This window comes from Pongo abelii, chromosome 17 (assembly GCF_028885655.2).
Source record: "Pongo abelii isolate AG06213 chromosome 17, NHGRI_mPonAbe1-v2.0_pri, whole genome shotgun sequence".
In the NCBI taxonomy this organism is placed as follows: domain Eukaryota; kingdom Metazoa; phylum Chordata; class Mammalia; order Primates; family Hominidae; genus Pongo; species Pongo abelii.
This window is the reverse complement of record NC_072002.2, coordinates 31,405,062-31,428,227: the sequence shown is the minus strand read 5'-3', so window position 1 is coordinate 31,428,227 and position 23,166 is coordinate 31,405,062. Positions and strand designations below refer to the sequence as shown.

General features: G+C 40.3%; 1 protein-coding gene across 10 annotated transcripts in view; it reads right to left on the bottom strand.

Annotated features, from left to right (window-relative positions):
* The window catches only part of DLGAP1 (DLG associated protein 1), a 972,556-nt gene that overhangs the window by 214,686 nt on the left and 734,704 nt on the right, over positions 1–23,166 (bottom strand). For all 10 annotated transcript variants that reach the window (XM_054537679.2, XM_054537682.2, XM_054537681.2 and 7 more), the window contains one exon: positions 18,524–18,764. In XM_054537679.2, the coding sequence (XP_054393654.1) occupies positions 18,524–18,764 (241 nt within the window). The remainder of the gene's footprint in view (positions 1–18,523; positions 18,765–23,166) is intronic.

The following is a 23,166-nucleotide window of genomic DNA, read 5'->3' as shown; positions in this document are numbered from 1 at the left end:
CAGAAAAGCTCCCGTCAAGGACGGTGTCAATGACTGTGGAGAGGAAAGCACAGCCCTCTTTTACTTATTTATTCCATATATATTTTTAAAGCATTCATTATAGATGTCACTGTTCTAAGAGCTGGAGGCATAGTAGTGAACAAGACAGAAAATTTTTTGGCTGGAATTGAGATGACAAATACACAAGTGAATATTTAATTTCATGTGGCAGTAAGTGTCATGAAGAAAAAGTAAGCATTGCAAAGGACAAGAGATTGACTTGGAGCAGAGCCAAGTGGCCATAAGACAGAGATGTGAACACGGAGTTGGGAGGTGGGGGAAGGACTCCAGGCACGGGGGTTGGGGGTGGGTGGAAGCAGTGTCAGAGCCCTAAGGCAGGAACAAGCTTGCTGGGTTCCAGAAGGTCAGAGCTCTCCATGTGTGGGTCATGGTTCCCTGGTGAGTGTCTAATAAGTAACAGGTGTTCCTGAGAAGGTGGTACACAGAGGCCAGAGGGCAGGGCTAGGGAAACACGGGGGTGAGGGCAAGAAGAAGGCCAGTACGTCTGCAACAGAAGAGTCCAGAAACATGACAGAGGAAGTCAGAGAGCCGGGACGGGCCGCCCTGGCCAAGGCCTGGCAGAGACTTGGCTATAAACATGGTGAGAGTGTAAGAGGGCAGCACAAAAGGAAGTAAAAACAAAGCCAAGGGCATATCCTTGTTGTTTCAGGCATTTAAGTCTGATAAGAACTTGATAACTGGAGAGGATAAAAGCTACAGCTTGATGCCCCTTCTGTAATGACTCCAGTGATCAATGCTTTCATCATACAAGTGAATCAGATCATATCGCTATGAATGAATGATAAAAATTGTGTTAAAGAATAGCCAGGTATATCGACCTGTGTATAAAATGTATATGCCCAATTAGTCTATTGGAACAAAAACAGAATGTAAAACAAAAAATAAAAATACCCACCTAGGTGAGACAACTTCAACTTCAATCACCTGAAAGTGGCTCATGTATCCCACCCAGATCATCAACTGTGTTGACTGTGGTGAGGAATAAGACAGAAATCCAGCCGGGTGTGGTGGCTCATGCTTCTAATGCCGGCACTTTGGGAGGCCGAGGCAGGAGGATTACTTGAGCCCAGGAGTCTGAGACCAGCCTGGGCAACACAGCAAAGCTCCATCTCTACAAAGAAAATTAAAATATTAGCTGGCTCAGTGGCACCACCTGTGGTCCCAGCTACTTGGGAGGCAGAGGTGGGAGGCTTGCTTGAGCCCAGGAGATCAAGGCTGTTGTGAGCCATGATCATGCCACTGCACTCCAGTCTGGGCAACAGAGTGAGACCTTGTCTCAAAAAGAAAGAAAAAGAAAAAATAAAAAAAGGAAGACAGAAATGCATCGGAGTATGAGGATGTGGTTTAGGGATGGGGAGTGTGGGGATGGGCTGTGGGAAGGGAGGCATACGGAAATATATAAGGAGGTGTGAGTCCTAACAAACTATTCCTGGGTTCTGGCTAGAGGTATTTTTGTGAAGATCACACTGACCCTGGTGGGGTGGCGTGGGTGGAGCATGGCCAGTTAATGGCTAGAAGTTTGGGTTTTCTTTCTGCTCCTGAAGTCTGAGGCTGCAAACCTAGAACACATACTTACTGAGTGGGGATCTCACTGCACTTTTTGCCTTCTCAATTCTCCTTGAGAAATGCAGCCCCACCTTTATTTCTTGAGCATTCTAGAAGAGGTGGAAAACAGCCTGGACTGTAGTGGGGGTCAGCCCAGCATCACTGTGGTAGTGAGCAGGGGTGGACTTCGGGAGCAAGAGCAGCATTCGCCGCGGGGCTTGCACTCCCAGCAGCTCACCTGTCTGTGTCCTGACTCTCCTTACTAGGCACGCAGGGTCTCTGTAGCACTTGGCCGAGGCCTAGATACCCAGGGTTTCCCACTGGAAAGTCTCACCTGGGGCTCATGCTTCTCACCTGTACCTGTTAACTCCCACAAGGCCCTCCTTACAGAAACATCTCATGGAATTATTTAACCTCAGTTATTAAGAGCTAATAGTGACCCATAGTGTTATTTTCTCTGAGTAGCAAATAGGCTCTGATTTTAAGCAGACCCATTACAGGGAGACAATACGGTGTGTGAAATGGCAGTGGTGTCAGGGGGCTAATTACTGGGGAGCTTGTCAAGCCACAGAACTGCCCTTCTAATCATTCCTTGGCTTATTGCAGCTGACATCATGGGGCTTTCCCACAGTGCATATGGGAAAATGAAGGAGGCAATCACAAGTTTTAGTTAAAGTGCTTAAGTTACTACTTTTTGTAGCTAGCAGGACTATAAGTTTAAGCAAGCGCACCAAAAAGATAGAAGCCGAATCAATTCACTCCTAACTGACTTACCCAGTTTGAAAGGCAAATTCATGGGAGTGAATTTGTTCTACTGGTACTGTTTCCTTTACTGAGTTATCCTTCAGATGTGCTCAGAAGGATGGGGTAAGACACAGTGAATATTTGCAAAAGCTCTAGTACTGGCCTTTAAAGCTGTTATTCTTTTCAATCAATCCTCATCAAACCCTGCCTTGGTGCAAAAACCAGACGCAGACTATTGGGAGATCTATATACACAGGATAGACCCTGAACTACCAAGTACAACCCAGGTTCGTGTGGACTCAAGACCATTCTGCTGTTTCTCTGTCTCCCTGCTTCTTTGCTGCCGTTCACAGCCGGATCATCTGAGCTAGAGTTTGCACAGCTGCAACTGATTGGACTCCCAGTTGCCTTTTCCAGAACATGCAATTGGTGCCATAATCTACAAAAGAGATATTAACCCCACAACTGAGAAGATTAGGAGCAAAGAATGGTTAAGAATGAGGACAAGGTCAATCCAAGATGGATGGCGTTGAAGGCCTGTGGACACATCACTCAGATAACTGAAGTTTTTACAGTAATTGGAAAGATTTGTGCATCTGGGGGAGGCTTCAGTCTAAAAGAGGAAATGAGTAAATGTTACAGTGGCTTGTTAGTAGTTAGAAGAATGAGCACGTGCAAATTGCTGTTTGGGATCAAATTAAGGCATATGGTATAAGATAGAAGTACGCTCAGTGGAGGTAGAAGTAATAAGCGGCACATTGATGAATTATGCCTTTGCTTATATTTCTATTTTCGGAATTTGCTTTAGGTCTTCCACTTGATTGTACCTTCAGTAATCAAAAGTATTTGGCGGTCCTTCCTCTGATATGAAGTGTGACACTTGTGTGATAGAAAGATACATGTTTATGACACAGAGCACCCAGTAGAGCCTGGTGCACTGCAGATGTTCAGTGGGTGTCCACGATGGGACTGCTGTGCAGAGTACTCACATTTGAACATATGGGAAATCCAAAAATAAAAGGTTTAGAGGATGATTTACCATGTTGGATTACATAGGAAAACAGGCAGCCAAGTGGGGACACTGTCAGGATTCCGCCCTGTTCTGAAACACCCACATTTCCTCACAGCATCGTCAGAGGATGTGCCCTAGGAAGCCGACTTGATCAACCGATTCTGTTCCAATGCTTCTGGAGGTGCAGTGTTAACATCAGAAACAATTTCTTAAGAAAGAATTTTACCTAAGCACCACAAGTTTCTTAATCTCCTTTTTTAAAAAAACAATTTTGATTTGAAATTAATTCCAGGGGAGACAGATATGGGTGTCCTGTTCAGTCATATAATCCTATGAAGACTTTCCATGGAAGCAAAGCAAAACAATGTATGATTTTCTAAGATAGTTTAGGGTTTTTCCGCTATGCAGCTGAAACCTAGAAGAGTCGTTTTTGGAAAGAATCACTACAAACTACATGTCGTTTTGAATAGTCCATTGTTTCTCAAACACAGCCATAGGTTGTGCATGAGTAGATGGATGTATAGCCTCAGAAGGGATGGAAATACAATCCAGAAGGGATGACGGTACAACCCCAGAAGGATGGAGATGCACCCCCAGATGGGAGGCTCTGGATAACATGTACAGTTCCTATTAATGTTCATGACAAAACCTAAGCACTAGGCTGAAAATAAGCTTCGGTTTGCTCATCATCTTGGGTTGAAAGCCTCCTGTTGCACACATTCAACTTGACTGCCACAGCATACTAATAGGTTTAAAAGAATTAACTGATTATGCGTGTTTTTCGTTTTTTTTTTTTTGAGATGGAGTCTCGCTCTGTCATGCAATGGTGTGATCTCGGCTCACTGAGATCTCCACCTCCCAGGTTCAAGAGATTCTCCTGCCTCAGCCTCGCTAAGTAGCTGGGATTACAGGCACGTGCCACCACGCCTGGCTAATTTTTGTATTTTTTAGTAGAGATGGGGTTTCGCCATGTTGGCCAGGCTGGTCTCGAACTCCTGACCTGAAGGTGATTTGCCTGCCTCTGCCTCCCAAAGTGCTGGGATTACAGGTGTGAGCTACCACGCCCAGTAAGGTTTTAAAATTCCGTAGACAACACTGCAGATGTAGTTTCTCTTTCTTTTAGATGAAGGCTTCACAATGCTTTGCAGTAACTTGTCCTACAAAATATGGGTTGGGAAATACCAGCCTTTGGTACTCCTGTCCAAGGCAGTGTAATCATATGAATGGAAGAAGCTCAACTGCTTATTTCTGGGATCTCATTCCTGCCACGTTCCCTCAAACAGAGAATTCCAGAAGAACATGGGTCAGAAAAGAGAGAACTGGTGAGCATGGCTATTTTTACTTTTCCTAAAGTTTCCCCTAGAGCTGTTGGAATGGGTGAGAAATGGACAAATGCCTTTGAGCTCTCTCTGGAAAAGAGTAAGAAAAAGGGAAGGCAAAGGAAAAGTCAAGGAAGAGGTTGGAGAAGGGAAAGGCACAGTCTGCAACGAATGTCACCAGCTAACTCAGTAGCACCATTCCTACTAGAGCTTGCACAGTGCTGCACTGAGCTGTACAGGTGTCCGAGAAAGCATAATCCTTTGTTTCATTGCTTTGACACAGCTCATAATGCAAGGTTTCTTAATCCTCTTTTAGCGTAGGTTTGTCAATATCACTTTCTCTCTGAATGGATAACGATGATGATGATTTGCCATGACTCTTCACAATTCCACCCAGCACTTCACTTTTCCTATTTTCAAAAGCACTTTCCCTTTCTGAAAACACAGATGGTTTACACTATTATATTAGATCGTGGCTGTGACAGAAATCTTTTTTTCTTACTGTAATTGCTTGGGGAGTTTTTCTGGCTGGAACACAGGTACAACTGAAAGCATGCCCTTGAGAGCTGAGCTTTTGTTAGAGTAAGGACTACAAAGGCATGGATTTATATTTTTAAAAACACCATGAGCTGGTTTTATGTAGCTTTATTCCTTTGTCCTAAACTCCCTCCGCTTCAAAAACCACCTGCAACTGTGGTTTGCAAATTAACTGCCTCTGACATCTGAAGAGGGGGAAAAAAGCCCTACAAAAATCTACAAAACCTCACTTGCTACCAGTATGAGGGTAAAGGAAAGCAAGGGAAAGAATATTTTTTAAAAATTTAGTATTGATTTTTAAAAAGATTTCTTTACTAGAAGATGTTATATACTTAGATAAATAACAATAGCATAGCAGCACCTTTCTGGAGATCATCTCCAATGATCCTGCCCAATCACCGAATCCAAAAGATTTCATTTAGTCAAGAAAACTAATATAAAAAAGGTGAAACCTGAAGGATATGCTGACGTGAGATGTACTATTGCTTCCAGTAGGACCAAACCAATGAAACACTAGCTATTTCTTTATTAAAAATAGTCTCTTGGCTGGATATGGTGGCTCATTCCTGTAATCCCAGCATTTTGGGAGGCTAAGGTGGGAGGATCGCTTGAGACCAGCCTGGGCAATATAGTGAGACCTTGTCTCTAGAAAAAATTTTAAAAATTATCTGGGCGTGGTGGCTTGTGCCTGTGGTCCTACCTACTCAGGGGGCTGAAGTGGGAGGATTGCCTGAGCCCAGGAGATTGAGGCTGCAGTGAGCTGTGATTGCACCATTGCACTCCAGCCTGGGTGACAGAGTGAGACCCTGTCTCAAATTTTTTTTGTTTTATTATAAAAGTGAAACATGCACACCTCAGAACATTCGAAAACTAAAGTATAAGGAGAAAAACAAAATCATTTTGGTTCCAATATTAAAGATAATCACTTTAACATTCTAGCGCATTTCCTTCTAGTATTTTTTTTTTTCCTGAGCAAAAATTGTTGACACACTCTGAGTTATGTGTGTATGTACAAAAACACACTATTTTGGATACTGTTCCCATGTCCTGTGGATTTCTAGTTTAATATAATACCAAAGTCCTCTCCCTTCCCATATTATTATAAACTTTTTTTTTTTAAACATTTGTGGCTGGGTGCGGTGGTTCGTGCCTTTAATTCCAGCACTTTGGGAGGTGGAGGTGGGCGGATTGCTTGAGGCCAGGAGTTCAAGACCAGCCTGGGCAACATAGTGAGGTGTCGTCTCTACAAAAATTTAAAAAATTTTTTAGAGATTTTTACATGTAGCTTGGGTTGTTTCTAATGGCTTGGATCGGTGCAAAGAGTGTGTTTGCCTTTTTTTTTTTTTTTAAGTGGAAATTCAAAACAAGGAAGAGACCTCCATCCCAGCAGCTTTATACTATCTTGTAAGCCTTTTGGAATATGCTGCATTTCAAAAGAAAACTAGAAAAAAATAGAAAGAATATATGATGATGCAAATCCTCTATAGATTTTCTCATAGTTTTATATTCACTCTAGAAATGTGATCAGCAGTCCATGAAATCTCTTTAGTTAGATGTTTATAGACAGAGATTTGAGACCAGGTTAGTACCAAGGTTCTATTAGCACCACTTAGTTATCACAGACAAGAAAGGGAAAAGGAAAGAAGGGTGGGGTAGGAATTTCACCTCCATGGGGCTTTGGACAAGAAAGTGCAGAGAAAGAGCATGAAGTGGATGAACAGCCTGAGAAAGAAAAGGAAGGCTTTCTCTGCAGAAGTTAGCACTTACCAGTCTCTTGGATTCTTGCTATCACCCATTTCTAGAGGTTCTTTTTTTCCAAGTAAGAAATTATTGAAACTTTATTCCTCAAAATGGTTTGGGGTGACATGTTACCACCCCACTCTCTCTGAAATGAAGTGGTTTATTTTCAGGTGACTGAAAAAACAGTAAAGAATTTTTTGCTTCTGTGGAGACGTCAGAGTCATCCCAGAAAGCTACAGCGTTCACTGGAGCAGCAAATTTCCAGAGGAAATCTTATGTTCTCACCTCTCAATTAACAGATGTTCATGGGGCAAATTCTATGTACAAGAACTATAGATTTTGTGTTTAGATGGCTAATTGCTGAACCACTGCAAAGCTACAAAGTGACTGGTATTTAAAGTCTTTAACTCCTTGTAGGGTCACAAGATAGTGGCTGAGATCTTATGTTAGAGTGGTAGGAACTTCAAGACTGCTACGTGCCAAAGTCAAGTGCTTGCATCCTATTTATTTAACTAATTTAGAAATTGTTATGGGCTTTTGGATTGTGAGTTTCTCGTTCTCTTTTTCTGAGAACGAGAACAGCTCTTCATGTTTCAGGTTACCAATTTTTAAATAAAAAGAAAGTTGCTTTAATTTGTGTCAGTTTAACCTGGATTTATGTCAACATTCTTTTCATTTAAAGGGATATAGCAAATGCACTATTAATAAAATCAGAAAAGGCCCTGTGCAGCGGCTCATGCCTATAATCCCAGCACTTTGGGAGGCTGAGGTGGGCGGATCATGAGGTCAGGAGTTCGAGACCAGCCTGGCCAAGATGGTGAAACCCCGTCTCGACTAAAAATACAAAAATTAGCTGGGCATGGTCTTATACCAATAAGAGACACTGTGTGCTGGGTACAGTGGCTCAGTGTAACTTTGACTGGTCTCCCCTTTGTGGCTGTCCATGTGAAAGTTGGGTCATGTTTGATGGGGGCATTTCTAGAATGCGTGGAAGAAGTATTTTTTGTATTCAACAAGCAGATGATTTTATATGATGGAGATGAAACAGTGCCTGCCCACCTATCCGCCTCTAAGGAAACCGCCCTGCCCAAAACCCCCACTGAGAGAATTTTGGCCATTTGTGTCACTGGACTCTCAGAAGGAGGGGGATGAAAATGTAGCCATAGAAATAATGACTGAAAATGGCCGGGCATGGTGGCTCACACTTGTAATCCCAGCACTTTGGGGGATCAAGGCGGGTGGATCGCCTGAGGTCAGGAGTTCGAGACCAGCCTGGCCAACATAGCAAAACCCCCGTCTCTACTAAGTATACAAAAATTAGCCGGGCGTGGTGGCAGGCGCCTGTAATCCCAGCTACTCAGGAGGCTGAGGCAGGAGAATCGCTTGAACTCGGGAGGTGGAGGTTGCAGTGAGCTGAGATTGCGCCGCTGCACTCCAGCCTGGCGGATGAGAATGAGACTTCATCTCAAAAAAAAAAAGAATAGAAATAATGGCTGAAAATTTCTCAAATTTGGCAATTTGGGAAAAAAATATGAGCAAATCCAATAAACTTTCCTTCTCTAAAAGTTTCTAAATTATATTTGATATTTGAAGCAAAAAGTATAACATTATGTGATGTGACTCTTTATGTATGTGTAGGAAATATTTAAGATAATTTTAAGTGGGAGAGGGCAAAGAGACTTGAAGGGAGGTAAGGTTTCTATACTTCATCCAACTGGCAAAATGTGGATACTAGGAGATCTTTGTGGTGACAGAATGGTTCTACATCTTGATTATAGTGGTGGATACAGAAATCTACACGTGATAAAATTATAGACTATTTGGCCAGGTGCGGTGGCTCACACCTGTAATCCCAGCACTTTGGGAGGCCGGGTCGGGCGGATCACGAGGTAAGGAGATCGAGACCATCCTGGCTAATACAGCGAAACCCTGTCTCTACTAAAAATACAAAAAATTAGCTGGGTGTGGTGGCGGGCGCCTGTAGTCCCAGCTACTAGGAGGCTGAGGCAGCAGACTGGCATGAACCCGGGAGGCAGAGCTTGCAGTGAGCTGAGATCGCACCACTGCACTCCAGCCTGGGCGACAGAGCGAGACTCTGTCTCAAAAAAAAAAAAAAAAAAAAAGAAAAAAGAACTATTCATGCACATTGTAACAATGTCAATGTCTTGGTTTTGATATTGTTGAGATGTAACTGTTGGGGAAACTGGGTGAGGGGTACAGGGACCTCTATGTACTATCTTTGTAATTTCCTATAAATCTATAATTATTTCTAATTAACAAGATAAAAATAAAAGATGATTGAAAGAAGTTTCTTGAAAATGATAAAAGCAAACATCAAAGTATCATTGTGATTCTCTGGCCATAATCAACATTTTAGAAAAGAGAAAGGTTTTCAAAAGCAACGTAGTGGATGAGGTGGACTCACTAATTTTCATAAATTTTAAAATTTCATTATGGGGCAGATATGTAATGGAATAAGAAAGTTAGGTGAAAAAGACATTTAAGGTTGGATTTGGAGAGAGACAGGATGGCAGTCCTATCCAGAAATTCAGGATGAACTTCCATCTTGATTAGATCTGATACTTCTTGTCAGACATACATCTCTACAGCATGAAACTGGTTAATCAATGTTAGGTGTAATAATATTATGTACCCCTTTGAAACCACAAAATATTCTAGGTATAAAAGCTAATTAAACTTTGACAGTTTGTCATATTTTAGAGATAACTTAGACTAGCTATCTTCTTCCATAAGTTTAATTAGAAGTTATAGAATTAGAATTAGTATTCCCAGTAATATTGATAATTGGAAGAAAAAGGTAAAACAAAAGATAAATTCTCTTGTATGTTGGTGGAAATTGCATGTCAGTGGGACACCAGCAGATGACAAAGAAAGCTTTCAAAATGTTGATAGTTACATGATCATTGATTTTTCATTAAAATAAATGTGAGACTGTTTCAAATGCCATTATAGTAAAATCATGGTACTATTCATTTTGGTCTCCTCTATTTTTAATCAAGGACATTTGGCAGCAGGAAAGGTTTGCCCTGAAAACTTGACAGAAAGTCAATGGCAGTAGGTATAGACAGAAATGCAAAACTTCGGGTCTTGGATTTACCACCTGGAGCTGAATAATGTTGCTCTTAAAGTGGCTTTGCAGCATTGTCCAACTGCCAGTATTAATTACATGGACCGTCCAACTGCTATTGCTTTGCTATATTTGTTAACACTTAATATGAACTGGATCAGACAACTCTGGATTATGAAGGCTTTTTTAAATGGCAGTTTCTTCCATCATAGAAGTGCTTATGGGCCAGGCACAGTGGCTTATACCTGTAATCCTAGCACTTTGGGAGGCTGAGGCAGGAGGACTGGTTGAGCCCAGGAGTTTGAGACCAGCCTGGGCAACATACTAAGACCTTGTCTCTACAAAAAGAAAAAAAAAAAAAAATTAGCTGGGACTGGTATAATCTCCGCTATCCTGGGGGCTGAGTTGAGAGGATTACCGGATTGCTTGAGCACAGGATGTTGAGGCTGCAGTGAGCTGGGATTGCACCACTGTACTCTAGCCTTGGTGGCAGAGTGAGACCCTGCCTCCAGAAAAGAAAAAGATGTCTGTGGAGGTATCATAAAGACAAAAGTGAATGATAAAGATTCACATTGAGAGAGCCTGTTTTTCTAGTTTGTGTTTTCTGATTGACCTTTGTAACTGAGTTGCTATTGTTCACATCTTTGCTCTACAGTTCAATCAAGAGACCAGTCAGATCAGAATTACATTAGTTTAGTATTTTTTTTACCTCACCCAAGGGCACAGACATCTGACCACTTCATCAGCCTCAAAACAGAATTTGCCATCTGCTTAATTTACGCATGAGTTGGCAAAAATTTTCTCCATTTAGTGCTGTCTGACAACACCATGACTAGATCAGGGGATTGGATATTTGATCTTCCAAATCCGCATAATGTGAAAACGACTAAGTGTAACAGGAAATTTTAAACCCAGAGAGTATTTTCTTTTCATAGGCTTTAAAAAAAATTTACTTTAATTTCAGTCCATTTTTTTCATCTTTTTCTTTAAACAGATATTTCACAGAAAAACCAACATGAGAGGCCATGTCAATAATATGTGAACAAACATTTCTTTAAAAAAGAGAATTTTTTAGAAACTGTTATAGAAAATACAGGTTTCAAATATGGCAGGAAGCTAAATGCATATTTGTGAGAGGAAAGAACGAAAGAAAAAAGCTCCTAGGCCTTTTATTCCAGAAATGGATTTGTATTAAATTATTTCAGATTATACCATAGTTTCCAAGGCATTTATTGGTGATTACAGAGAGAATTTCACTTACTAGCTGTGTGGCCTGGTCAAGTTGTGTAAACCCTCTAAGTCTTATTTTTTTTTCTCTGATTTAAATGATAATATCATGTACAAGTCATAGAGTATTCATTACGGTTACATTAGACAATGTATGCAGCTGTTTGTATGCTTGTCAAATAATAAGTGCTTAAAGGTTAGCTATTATCATTATTATTAAACTAAGCCAGATTGAGAGATTTAAAATCAAAGCCAAAGTAGGGCATTCTAATTTGTAATTTGCATAATGCTTCCTTGTGAATGATCTCATGTGAACCTTACAACAGCCTTTAAGGCCAGTGTGCCAGAAAACCCTGGAAGCCCCTTCACTGTTCGCCATGCAATAACCCCGAATGTGGGCAAAGGTGGACTTGCTTGTTGGCTGTCTGTGAGGCGTAGCCCCTCAAGGTTGGCACTCCGTTACCAAGAGGTGATTTATGTACTTCAAAACAACTGCAGGAGATGGAAGCACATGGTATTCTTCAGATTTTAAATCTTGCTCTGTGTCTGATAGGACTTTTGCATTTTTATGACTTCCTAATATTATAGAGGAATCCTACCTCGAGTGCCCCACAGAAGAAAGGAGAAGTTATAACCAAAAGTCTCCTGCAAATCATCACTGTCAGTTTCCTTCAATGTAACAGCAGACAAGGATAAGTTGCCTCACGAGAGGAGTAGGTTGTGTCATAAATCTTGCTCTTTTTTCTTTCATCTGAGCCTGCAAGGGTGGAAGTACGCGATGTCTCCAGTTCCACTTGGAGAGATTCAAAGAAGGAAATCTCATTAGCAGAGGGACAAGGAACCAGTCCAGGCAATATCTGAATATTTATTATTTGATTTTATCTTGAATAGAAAAGAAAGGTGCTTTGTTCAGAAAGCTTCTGATTGATATCTGTCCCTTTGACTCCTGAACCTTTGCCTCCCTGCTTTATAACAAGGATCTATTAATTAACTTGGTGCTTGGCAGAAAGAACTGAGCTTTCCCCGAACTCTAAGAATTCTCCAAAAATGGTCATTAATGCTGGGAAGAGGATCAGCATTGTAATCTTATTTTACACATGAAGACACTGAAGTTCAGATTAACTTCATACTCAAGCAATAAATAATTTGTAGAGCTGGGCACCAAAGGAACAAAGGACTGTTTACTGAGAGACCTGAGCTTCTTATTCTGACTTTGCCTCCTGCTGGAGGTTCACCAATTTGGGCCTTAGTTTCCTTACCTTTGAATGGGTTTAATGAATTAGATAGGTGCAGCAGACTTTCTCTGTAAAGGGCCACATCATAAATGTATTTGGCTTTGTGGGCCTCTGCAGGAACTATTCAACTCTGCTTTTAAAAGAGGGAACTATTAAACTCTGCTGAAACTTCTGTTTACAGATAGCAGGTAAACAAATGGGTGTGAGTTATGTCTGATGATACTTAATTTACAAAAACAGGCAGCAGGTTGGACTTGGTCCATAGGGTATAGTTTGCAGACCACTAGACTGGATGATGTAGAAGTTTTTTTTTAACTGCTAATATTTGATGACTCAGCTTGTTTTAACAGCAATGCTATTTCCCTAGGAAAGTCACCTTGACTATTCAATCGTCTGTGGCTTGTGCAGTTTGTGGAGTACTTAAAGATTTTTCTGCAGCTTTTCCTTTCTTCTTCCGTTTCTGAATGCCTGCTGTGTGTATTGCAGTTAAAAATTATTATCTTAATGTCATTCTGCTTAGGGTTTAGGGTTTGTGTGTGGGGGGAGAGGGGAGTGCATGAAGATGGGTGAGGTGTGGTCTCCTGGGCAGGATGACTGACTTGGAATGAAGACCCAAACCCTTAGGAGAACCTTCTGAATGTTAGTTCTGACCTCAGATGATCAACAGATTAGCTGCTTTTGCTATATTAAGCAAGGCTTGAGCAAGTGTCTCAGAGCTGCCAGGAATGGGGGAGGGTGTAAGGTAGGAAGATGGAAGAACGTGTCTCAACTTAGAGGAAAATATGATTTCTCCTGTTACAAAAATCAAACTGTAAATACTTCTGTAACTGTGGTCCCAAGCTACATCCAAGAGGGTAGGCACTGCTTTCCCATGGGGGACACTGTACCCTAGGTTCTTACTCCCTTTCCTGAACTATGTGAAGGAGAGGAGAACAGTTCAACTCCATCATTGTTTAAAAAATTCCTCTAATAAGAGAATTAGAGTATTGGTGGGGCATAGTGGCTCACACCTATAATCCTAGCACTTTGGGATGTTGAGGTGGGAGGATCACTTGAACTCTGGAGTTTGAGACCAGCCTGAGCAACATAGCAAGTCTTCGTCTCTACAAATTTTTTTTTTTTTAAATTAGCCGAGCACAGTGGCATGTGCCTGTGGTCCCAGCTACTCTGGAGGTTGAGGTGAGAGGATCACTTGGGTCTGGGAAGTTAAGGCTGCAGTGAGCCATAATCATACCACTGCACTGCAGCCTGGGCAACAGAGCAAAATATAGCACACAGGCCAAACTTTAAGAGTAACAGTGTGGCAAATGAACCTATTTACTCTTTATAAAACTTGTATTATTGCTACACAAAGCTGCTTTGGAATTTCAAAGTGAAGAATGTTCTTAAAAGACCAGAGAATCTGTTGGGTGTGGTGGCTCATGACTGTAATCTCAGAACTTTGGGAGGCCAAAGTGGGTGGATCACTTGAGCCCAGGAGTTTGAGACCAGCCTGGCCAACATGGTGAAACCCCATCTCTATCAAAAATACAAAAAATTATCCGGGTGTGGTGGCATGTGCCTGTAATCCCAGCTACTCAGGAGGCTGAGGTGGGAGGATCACTTGAGGCGGAGGTTGCAGTGAGCCATGATTGCACCATTGCACTCCAGCCTGGGTGACAGAGCAAGATCCCATCGCAAAAAATGAAAAAAAATTAGCCAGGCATGGTGGTGTGCACCTGTATTCCCAGCTACCTGAGTTCAGGAGGCTGAGGTGGAGGATCACAGTCCAGGAGTTGGAGGCTGCAGTAAGTTATAATCATACCACTGCACTCCAGCCTAGGTGACACAAGGAGACTCTGTCTCAAAAAAACAAAAGCAAACAAACAGAAAAACCCACCAGGGAATATATATCATGATAATTTGCCTACTTCTGTCAAGGAGCATTATTTCTATTCAAATGTTATATTTGGCATTAAAATCATAAAAAGTCTTAAATCATAAAAAGTACTTATTTTTAATACCTCCCTGTCTCTTTACCATCTGCCTCTCCCCACCTACTACTTTCTGGGAAACCACTGCAAATGATTTACTTTGTGTCCTTTTTGAAGTTTTTTTCTGTACATTTATGAGTGTGTGCCTGTATTTGGCTGGATGTGTGATTATTAGACAATAATTAGATCACCACATATGATTATTAGACAATGTTTCTGCCTGTTTAGACTATTGGTATCACCAGATACAAGTCTGCCTAGCTACAATGTGATAATGCCTTTTGATAGGTCCTAGGAAATATTCAGCACGGGAAGTAAAACAAAAACTTCCCCTTAAACACATAGAATTGCATTGGTGTATTCCTTCAGAGGCAGATTTAATCCAATCCTCTGAAGTGGAGGTCTGGGTGTATTTCCAGCATCAAGTTCTACTGTTACCTAAAATATTTTAGATGATTGAGGCAAGAGTTCTTGTTTTTTCAGTCATGATATTAACTGAATCATGTTTTCATTCTACTTTCCTACCCTAATATTCCTACTGTAATATTAACTGCTCTAATATTTCCTCCTCTAATATTAATCTAATAGTCCCAGGCACTGTGGTTTATATGAAAACTTGAGTCTATTGGATGGAGAGAAATCTGGGTGCTTGAAGTAGATTATAGGCTGAAAGAACCTAAGATTCTACCATAGTTAGACAAGCCAAGAAGTCAATAAGCCCAAGGAAGCATAACTTTAAGTTGCTGTAACTTCATCCTTAATTTGTCCTGATTTGCTGAGATATCTCCATTCATCCTTGCTCACCCACTAATAGCTAGAGGATCCCTGCGGCCACCTAGAGCTGAGCCCATCTTCATAATTCTCTCTTGTGGCATCAGACTCTTGTCTGTGATTTCATTTTACAAATACGAATAAAGAACAAGGCTGGAAGAGAAAGATTTAATAGCATATTTTACTGAAAATGTGAGCAATTAAAATGGGCTGACCCAAATGTCAAAGATTTAGAATGTGGATTGCTATGGAGAGAAGTTCTACCTAATAAGTGCAGTTGACAAAATGAGGAATTTTTTCAGGACAAAGGGTAAGTTTAGGAAAAACAAAATCTGTTGTGAGTATCTGAAAATAATGAGCAAAGGAAGAGAGAAAAGGACAAATCTCCATCAAGTCCTACTAAACCGAGATGTGCATCTGACACGTGCATGTGGGGAAATCAATAAAATTAGAGCAAAGTCATTTCCCAATTTTCATAGATGAGTGTATTCTTTCAAAAATTAGTAGGTCCTGTAAGAAAATCAATTTTCTGCATTTTTCTACAGGAAATTATACTTGATTCAATGTAAAAAGGAAACTAGAGAAAGAAAATGAATTTGACAGTATTGAGATGATGTGAGAAAAAGAGAAGGAAATGCTTGTGTGGGGCGTGTGTGTGTGTGTGTGTGTGTGTGTGTGTGTGAGACAGAGAGAGAGAGAGAGAGAAAAATAGCACACAGGAGTAGCAGGAGGGGCAGAATGAAGGGCATAGACCCTTATCATATCATAAAATAAAGAATTTTTAAAGAACAAATCCATGTCATAGAGAAACTGTGAAAGGTAATATTGGAAAAATATCCTATATGCTTACTTAGTTAAAATCTACTATAATGGTTTAGTACTTAAACTGTTTATTTTTCCACACCTGCGAAGATGATACATTATATTTAGTTTAATGATTCTGGGTGAAGTACAGCTGCTCTGTGCAAACACTCGGCATTTTATGCATCACCAACCCCAGGGGCAAGTCACATCTTTCTGCCCTTAAATCCTTGCAGTGGCAGCCAAGCCTGGAGCCTTCCCCAAGAGAGCTGCAGGTGGAGGTGGCTCCGTACCTAGATTCACAGAGCCCAAGAAGGAGCGAATGCGATCCCCTCTGTGCAGCTTGATTCCCTTTTCCCCGTTTTGGGTGTTTTCCCACATAGCATTTCTGGTTAAAGCCCTTTAGATTCAACTTAGATTAAAAATGGAACAACATGAGACACCCTCCCAGGGCTCATTCATCTCCTGCCCTGATAGGCTTGTTGGATTTTAGAAAAATACTACAAACACGACAAATAGTTCTGTAGTGTAAGTATTTCTCATGCAATATCTGGGGTATACCTATCCAGCAGAATTATTCACTCTTTACCTGAAATTAAAATTTAACTGGACGACCTGGATTTTATTTGGCAATTCTATCGCTTGAGCTCTGGGAGCCTCCAGAGTATCTGAGAAGTATCTTAGGAGGGCAGACCCCATGTGTGTTTAGAGCGAAGAGCATGGGCGCTGATGCAGGAAGTATCAGTAAAATGACAAAAACATGCAAATCTGACAGGTGAGCAGAGAAAAACCATTCCAAGTCTCTTGCTACTTTATCTGTAACACCGTTTCCTGAGGGGGAAGGAGTGGGCCAGCAGCCCTTTCCTTCCCGACTGTTCTCCTGAGAACACCCCTTGTGACTTCTGGGCCAGGATCTGCATTTTACATATTTAAGGAGTGATTTCAGCTGGCAGGCAATGAGTTCATCATACAGAAGAATGGACCAGACATTGGGAACCAGTTGTGTGTTGGGTTGGGGTGGTGAAAATGGGACACACCAAAAGACATAGTGATAAGCTACAGGGACAGGGCAGACCTTCCAAATCACACTTACTGCATGAATGCAAACACATACAGACATGCTCATGGTTGATTTTTCAAAAATATATATATTTTTCTCTTCATAAATAACTCTCATTTAATTTATTAACCTGTGGTTGTTCTTGGAGAATTTCCTAGTGAGCAAGAATATACGGACATCCACCATCTCCGGTCTGGAGGTAGCCAGCCAGGGTCTGAGCTGCTGGGCTCCCTGCTGAGCTGCTTGGCCAATGCAAGGTCTGCAAGCATCTCTTCTCCTAACACTGAGATTTCAGTCTGCAGTGGTCAAGAATGAACTCCCCTTGTTTAACCCATATATTTATTTTAAATAACATTATCACCTCAATTCCATATATCTAGTTAGAAGGGTTTTAACTTGGATTTGAGGACCTTTTAACTCTTAAGCCTGCAAAAGTTCTAGACTGAATGATAATTACTGACATTTGATGCACCTAGCACTAAAATGGAATGATATAATATTCTGACACAGGCTTTTCTTTCCAATTTATTCATCATTATTTATCTTGACTCTAAGTTTGATGATCTTGTAGAATACTCTATATTGAAGTTATGCTGGGTTCAATCATAAAGTTAAGCCTAGTTAGACAGTGGGATTTTCTTTTTGGAACTCAAATGTTATATATATATATATATGTTTCATATGCACACATTGTCATATATAGCCCACGGCTATATTATTATGCAGGTTCCAGTGTCACGGAAACTCGTTGAGCTTTTCTGTGTCTCTGTGCCTAAAATCTACTGACAAAAATACAGTTTTACCACACACACTTAAATACAGTTTAGAAGGAAAAGGAGGTGCTATTTATACAGGATAGACAGAAGTTTTAAAATAGTGAAATAAATCTGCTTTCTGTTAAAATAAAACTCATAAAATGTGAGACCAATATTACTGGGTCATCCATTTCTTCTTATTTTCTCACAGTGATATTTCAGGTCTTTTGGGATAGTCACTTTGTGGCTATCTTGGAATAAAACAGTCATTTCAATTCTGTGATGGGTCATAAGCAGGGTGTCTGGTCATGTAGGGTCACAGCCCTAAAAGGCCGAGCCAAATTATTGGGAGTAGGAGCTGGCGGGGATCAGCTCCTACGACCTGTGTGGGGATCTTGGAAGTCCCTCCCCGCTGGGCTGTGCTGTCCCTCCCTCATGGTGCTGTAGTTGCAGTTTCCCCTGTGGATGCCAGAGATGGAGATGAGAAAGAGGTGTGGGAGAATGGCCAGAGGCGGGGATAGAGGCAGATAGGGAAGGAAAAACCTTTGGTTTGTAGGACATGGGTGGTATCTTGTTCCTGGCAACTATGTGTGTTGACAGCAAGTGCACAGTCTTTGGGCACAGGGGCCAGGCTGGCTGCGGGCCCGCGCACTCACCCGTGCTGCTCTGGATGGTCCTAACGGTGGTGGTCGTGCGCGGCGGCGAGGACGACCTCAGGGACACGCACTCGTCGTCCTGGGAGCAGCCTTTCTCAATGGCCCGCACATAGCTGTGGCTCCGCATGCGGAAGCAGCCGGGCATGGGCAGGTCCAGCGCTTCCACGGCCTGCGACTCCAGCTCGCTGAACACGGACTCGCACACGGACTCGAACTGCCCGTTCACTTCCATCTCGCTCACCTGCGGGCAGACACAGGCGTTGTGACACTCGCCTCCACCTGGTGGAGGATCAATCTCTCCAAGCATCTGCGAACTTCAATCCCCAGAAGAAAAAGCATCGTCTGGTTATGTTAAGCTCAAATGCATTTTATTTCCTTTCTGTTACAGGCTATAATTGAATGGCATCCAGCTTATAATTCCAAACAATAGATTTCTTTTTTTTTTCTTGTATTTTTAGTAGAGACAGGGTTTCACCATGTTGGCCAGGCTGGTCTCGAACTCCTGACCTCAAGTGATCCACCGGCCTGGGCCTCCCAAAGTTCTGTGATTACAGGCATGAGCTACCACCATCAGCCTTGATTACATTTTAAAGAAAAAAGGGCACTGTTTGTAGAACGCAAGGAAATGTGGGGCTTATTCCAATGCATGACACTCTTATTTATAAAGGCAAACTTGGAGAAGAATTTTATCAGTCCATTGTCAGAGTTCATGTATTTTGGTATAACTTTTTAGCACAAACATTTTAGAAACGAGTATTTTTACAGTGCCTTTTGAAGTGACTAGTTTGTCAAATAATTTCAGTGTCAAGCTTAATTTAGTGCAAGGTATGGAAACATGCCCTATATTTTCTGGCAAGATACTCACATTTTGCACAAAAATAGACTAAACTCAGATATGTCAAAATCTTGAAAACCACCATCAAGATTTTCAAACTATTTACAAGTTTCAGTCTTCTTTATAAAAAGCCCATATGGGCTGACTATGGTGGCTCGCACCTATTACCCAGCATTTTGGAAGGCTATGGCAGGAGGATCACTTCAGCCCAGGAGGTCGAGGCTGCAGTAAGCCCTGATTGCACCACTGCATTCAAGCCTGGGCAACAGAGAGAGATCTTGTCTCAACAAACAAATAACAGCAACAAAAAAACCTGATATGATTCATAATTGTTTATTAATGTATTTTAAAAAATTTTGCTACAGAAATATTTGGCGTAATTGGAAAAAAATCTTTGAAATGGAGGCCCTCTTTTTTTGAAGAATAAGTTTTTATTGATTTATATTCCTCCTGTATATAACTTAAATTAGGTTTGAGCCCCACTTAAGAAAAAATATTCCTGACTAGATGTTCCAGTCAACTTCTCACTTTTTAGTTGACTTGCTAGAGATTTGGAAGCATTTCTCAATTTTCTGTTACCTTCCAGGACATCTTATCTCTATTTTCCTAATATCAAATTCATGAGGCACCCAGAATTTAACAAATTAAACTACAATTAGGTTTTGAACACTTACTGAAAACTGTTACAATTTTGGCTGTCTCCTCACTTTGTATTATCTGAAGTTGTGCTCCAGTAATGACTAATTTCTTTAAACTTCAGATAAAAGTGACCAATTACCTTAAGGCATATCAATAGAAAGAGACATGCATTTTTAAATAAGAATTCTTTACAGTTTAAAAATGCTATTTTCACATTCTTTATCTAATTTGTTATGTGAAATCCCTGCACATTTTCCAGGCTAATAACTATATGTGTCCATATTAGAAAGTTATATCTCTATATATCCTTGTTTTTAAAGAAATACATGGACATACATTTAGAGGTAAAGGAACATATCTGCAACTATCAAATGGAGCAAGAGAGAGAAAGAGTGAGCAAGTGAGCCAAAATCTCAACAATCCATACATTTCAATCTGGGTCAAGGATATACAGGATTCTGTATTACATGTGTGGCTCTTTTTTAAGGTTGCAATTATTTCAAAGCCAAAAATAAAGCAAATATATATATATGTATATCTATATACATCTGCAAATGTATGGGTGTATATATATATAGACATATATATAATATATGTATACGTGTATAATTTATTCATTTTTTCCCCTTTTTATCAACATGCCAAACTTTACAAAGAGATAGCAAAATATTTCTGTCAAGGCAACAACCATTAAACTCGGATGATTATCTTTCCAGATAGTATATATGTCCCCTCTTCTACTTTGTATAAAACTTGAATTATATAGTAAATATAATTCTGCAACTTGTTGGTTTTCTACTTAACTCTCTAGGTTAAACTTATATTCTTTTCTTTTTTTGAGATAGGATCTTGCTCCGTCACCCAGGGTGGAGTGCAGTGGCACGAACAAGGCTTACTGTAGCCTCAAGCAATCCTCCTGACTCATTTTTCTGGATAACTGGGACCACAGGTATGCACCACCATGCCTGGCTTTTTTTTTGGAGAAACAGGGTTTCGCCATGTTTCCCAGGCTGGTCTCTCAAACTCCCGGTCTCAAACCATCCTTCCACCTCCACCTCCCAAAATGCTGGGATTATAGGTGTGAACTACGGCTCCTGGCTAAACTTATATTCTTAACAGAATTCTTCTTCATTCCCTTTTATCCTTTTATTTTCATTATACACAGATAGAGAAAACCATACAAAATAAATATATAACTTAATTAATTATAATAAGGCAAACATCTCGGAACCACTACCCAGATCAAGAAGCAAAACTTTTCCGGACACCCTAGAAGCCCTCCACGTGCCCCCATAGTCACAATCTCCACTCTTCCTCTAATAGTACTTAACTAGTACCCTGAGTTTTATTGCGTTCACTTTTGTGCATTTCTTTATGTTTTATTTCACCCAAGTGTGCATCCCTGGGCTCTAGTTAGTCTTACCCATTTTAAAAAATCTGATACATTTTAAAATTCACCTTTAACATACACTTATTTTGACTTATCTATTGAGAATCTAGGTTCTTTGCCCCATAGAGGTTCCCATAGTCTGGGTTTTGCTGATTTCATACTCATGGTGGAGTTCATCATGTTCTTCTGTATTTTGTATTGCCTGAAAATTGGAATCCAGATTCAGAGATTTGATCAGATTCAGGTTCAATCTTTTTGGCAAGGCTAGAGGCCATGCGTTTATTTCATCAGGAGGCACATTATGTCTAGTTTGTCTCTCTTTTATGTTGTTAGGAGTTATCTATGCTCAATGCCTAGATTAGTTAATCCTTGGGAGCTGCAAAATGCAATATTCTATAATTACTTTTATAACTACTAGTTGGAATATTCTCTTTCACATTACTTGTTTACTTAATGATTTAGTTCATATAGAAATGGTAGGATAAATGCTTGATTTCTCTTCTTTATTTACTAATTTTCAAGATAAATTTGTTCTCTCTTATATTCCATATGTAACCAATTTTTAAAAAATATCACATTAACTCATAGATTTAAAAATATTTGATGGTTTTAAGTCAATTGAAATAATTATCCTTAATGAACTCAAATTTGCCCCATCTTTGGTCAGTGGGAGCCTTTTAGGTTGGTTGGGGGGTCTTTTTGACATGAAAGTAGTGATCTTTGAGAACTTCTTTGATATCTGGTATGACAAGGTATTCTAAACTCAACTTAAACCTTTCCTGCCCAGTTCTGGAATCAGTATGTTTCCAAAAGCCCTTTCTTTTTTTAGTGGGAAATGGTATTACAAGAACACAATCTGGGTACTAGGGAGATATATTGTCATTGTTACTGGGTTAATCATTGTTCTTAGGCCTTTTCAGTGAGAACTAGGATATAAATACTATAGGGTTCTTATGTAACCTCTTCTATATATGTTTATTCTTAGATCTTTATTCCATACTAAGAATCTTGGTTCTCAAGGACATGGAAGATGATGGAATTGGAATATTCTATAACTATCCATTTGCTTTATCCCATAGTATATGCACAGAAAATATTATCAATACTACCCCTGCCCACATATGATTAAAGAGCAAACAATTTTGTTTTACATGTGGTCCCTCTATTCTTTTCTCATTTTTAAATAGTTGTGCTGTATTTACATTGTCAGAGCAAATAAACCTATTATGCTCCCCAATCAGTGAACGCTCATTTAGTCTTAGTTCTACAAATAATTGTGTTTAATGTTTGCCGCTACAGGTGGTCCATGACTTATGATTTTTCTGCTTTATGATGATACAAGATTGATATGCATTCAGTAGAAACTGTACTTTGAATTTTGAATTTAGGTCTTTTTCTCGGCTATTGATATGTGGTATAGTATTCTCTCGAGATTCTGGGTAGGTGCTCAGCCATGCAATTACAAGGGTAAACAACTGATACTCCAAAGTATACTGTGTTGCCACTGTTTTTTGGATATTGTGGGGTTTTTTTTGTTTTGTTTTCACATCCCATCATGTTTACAAAATGCCCATTTTTGACTTACAGTATTTTCAGCTCATAATGGGTCTATCAGGGATGTAATCCCATTGTAAGTAGAGGAGCATCTGTAGTTCTATGTCTGGTCATTTTGGTTGTTTAGAGCTCATTGTCTAGTACATTTCTCAGAATGTGTTCATGGAATCAGTATTCCCTGCATTCATCCATGCTTATAACAGTTTGTAAGTTTTATACTTGGAA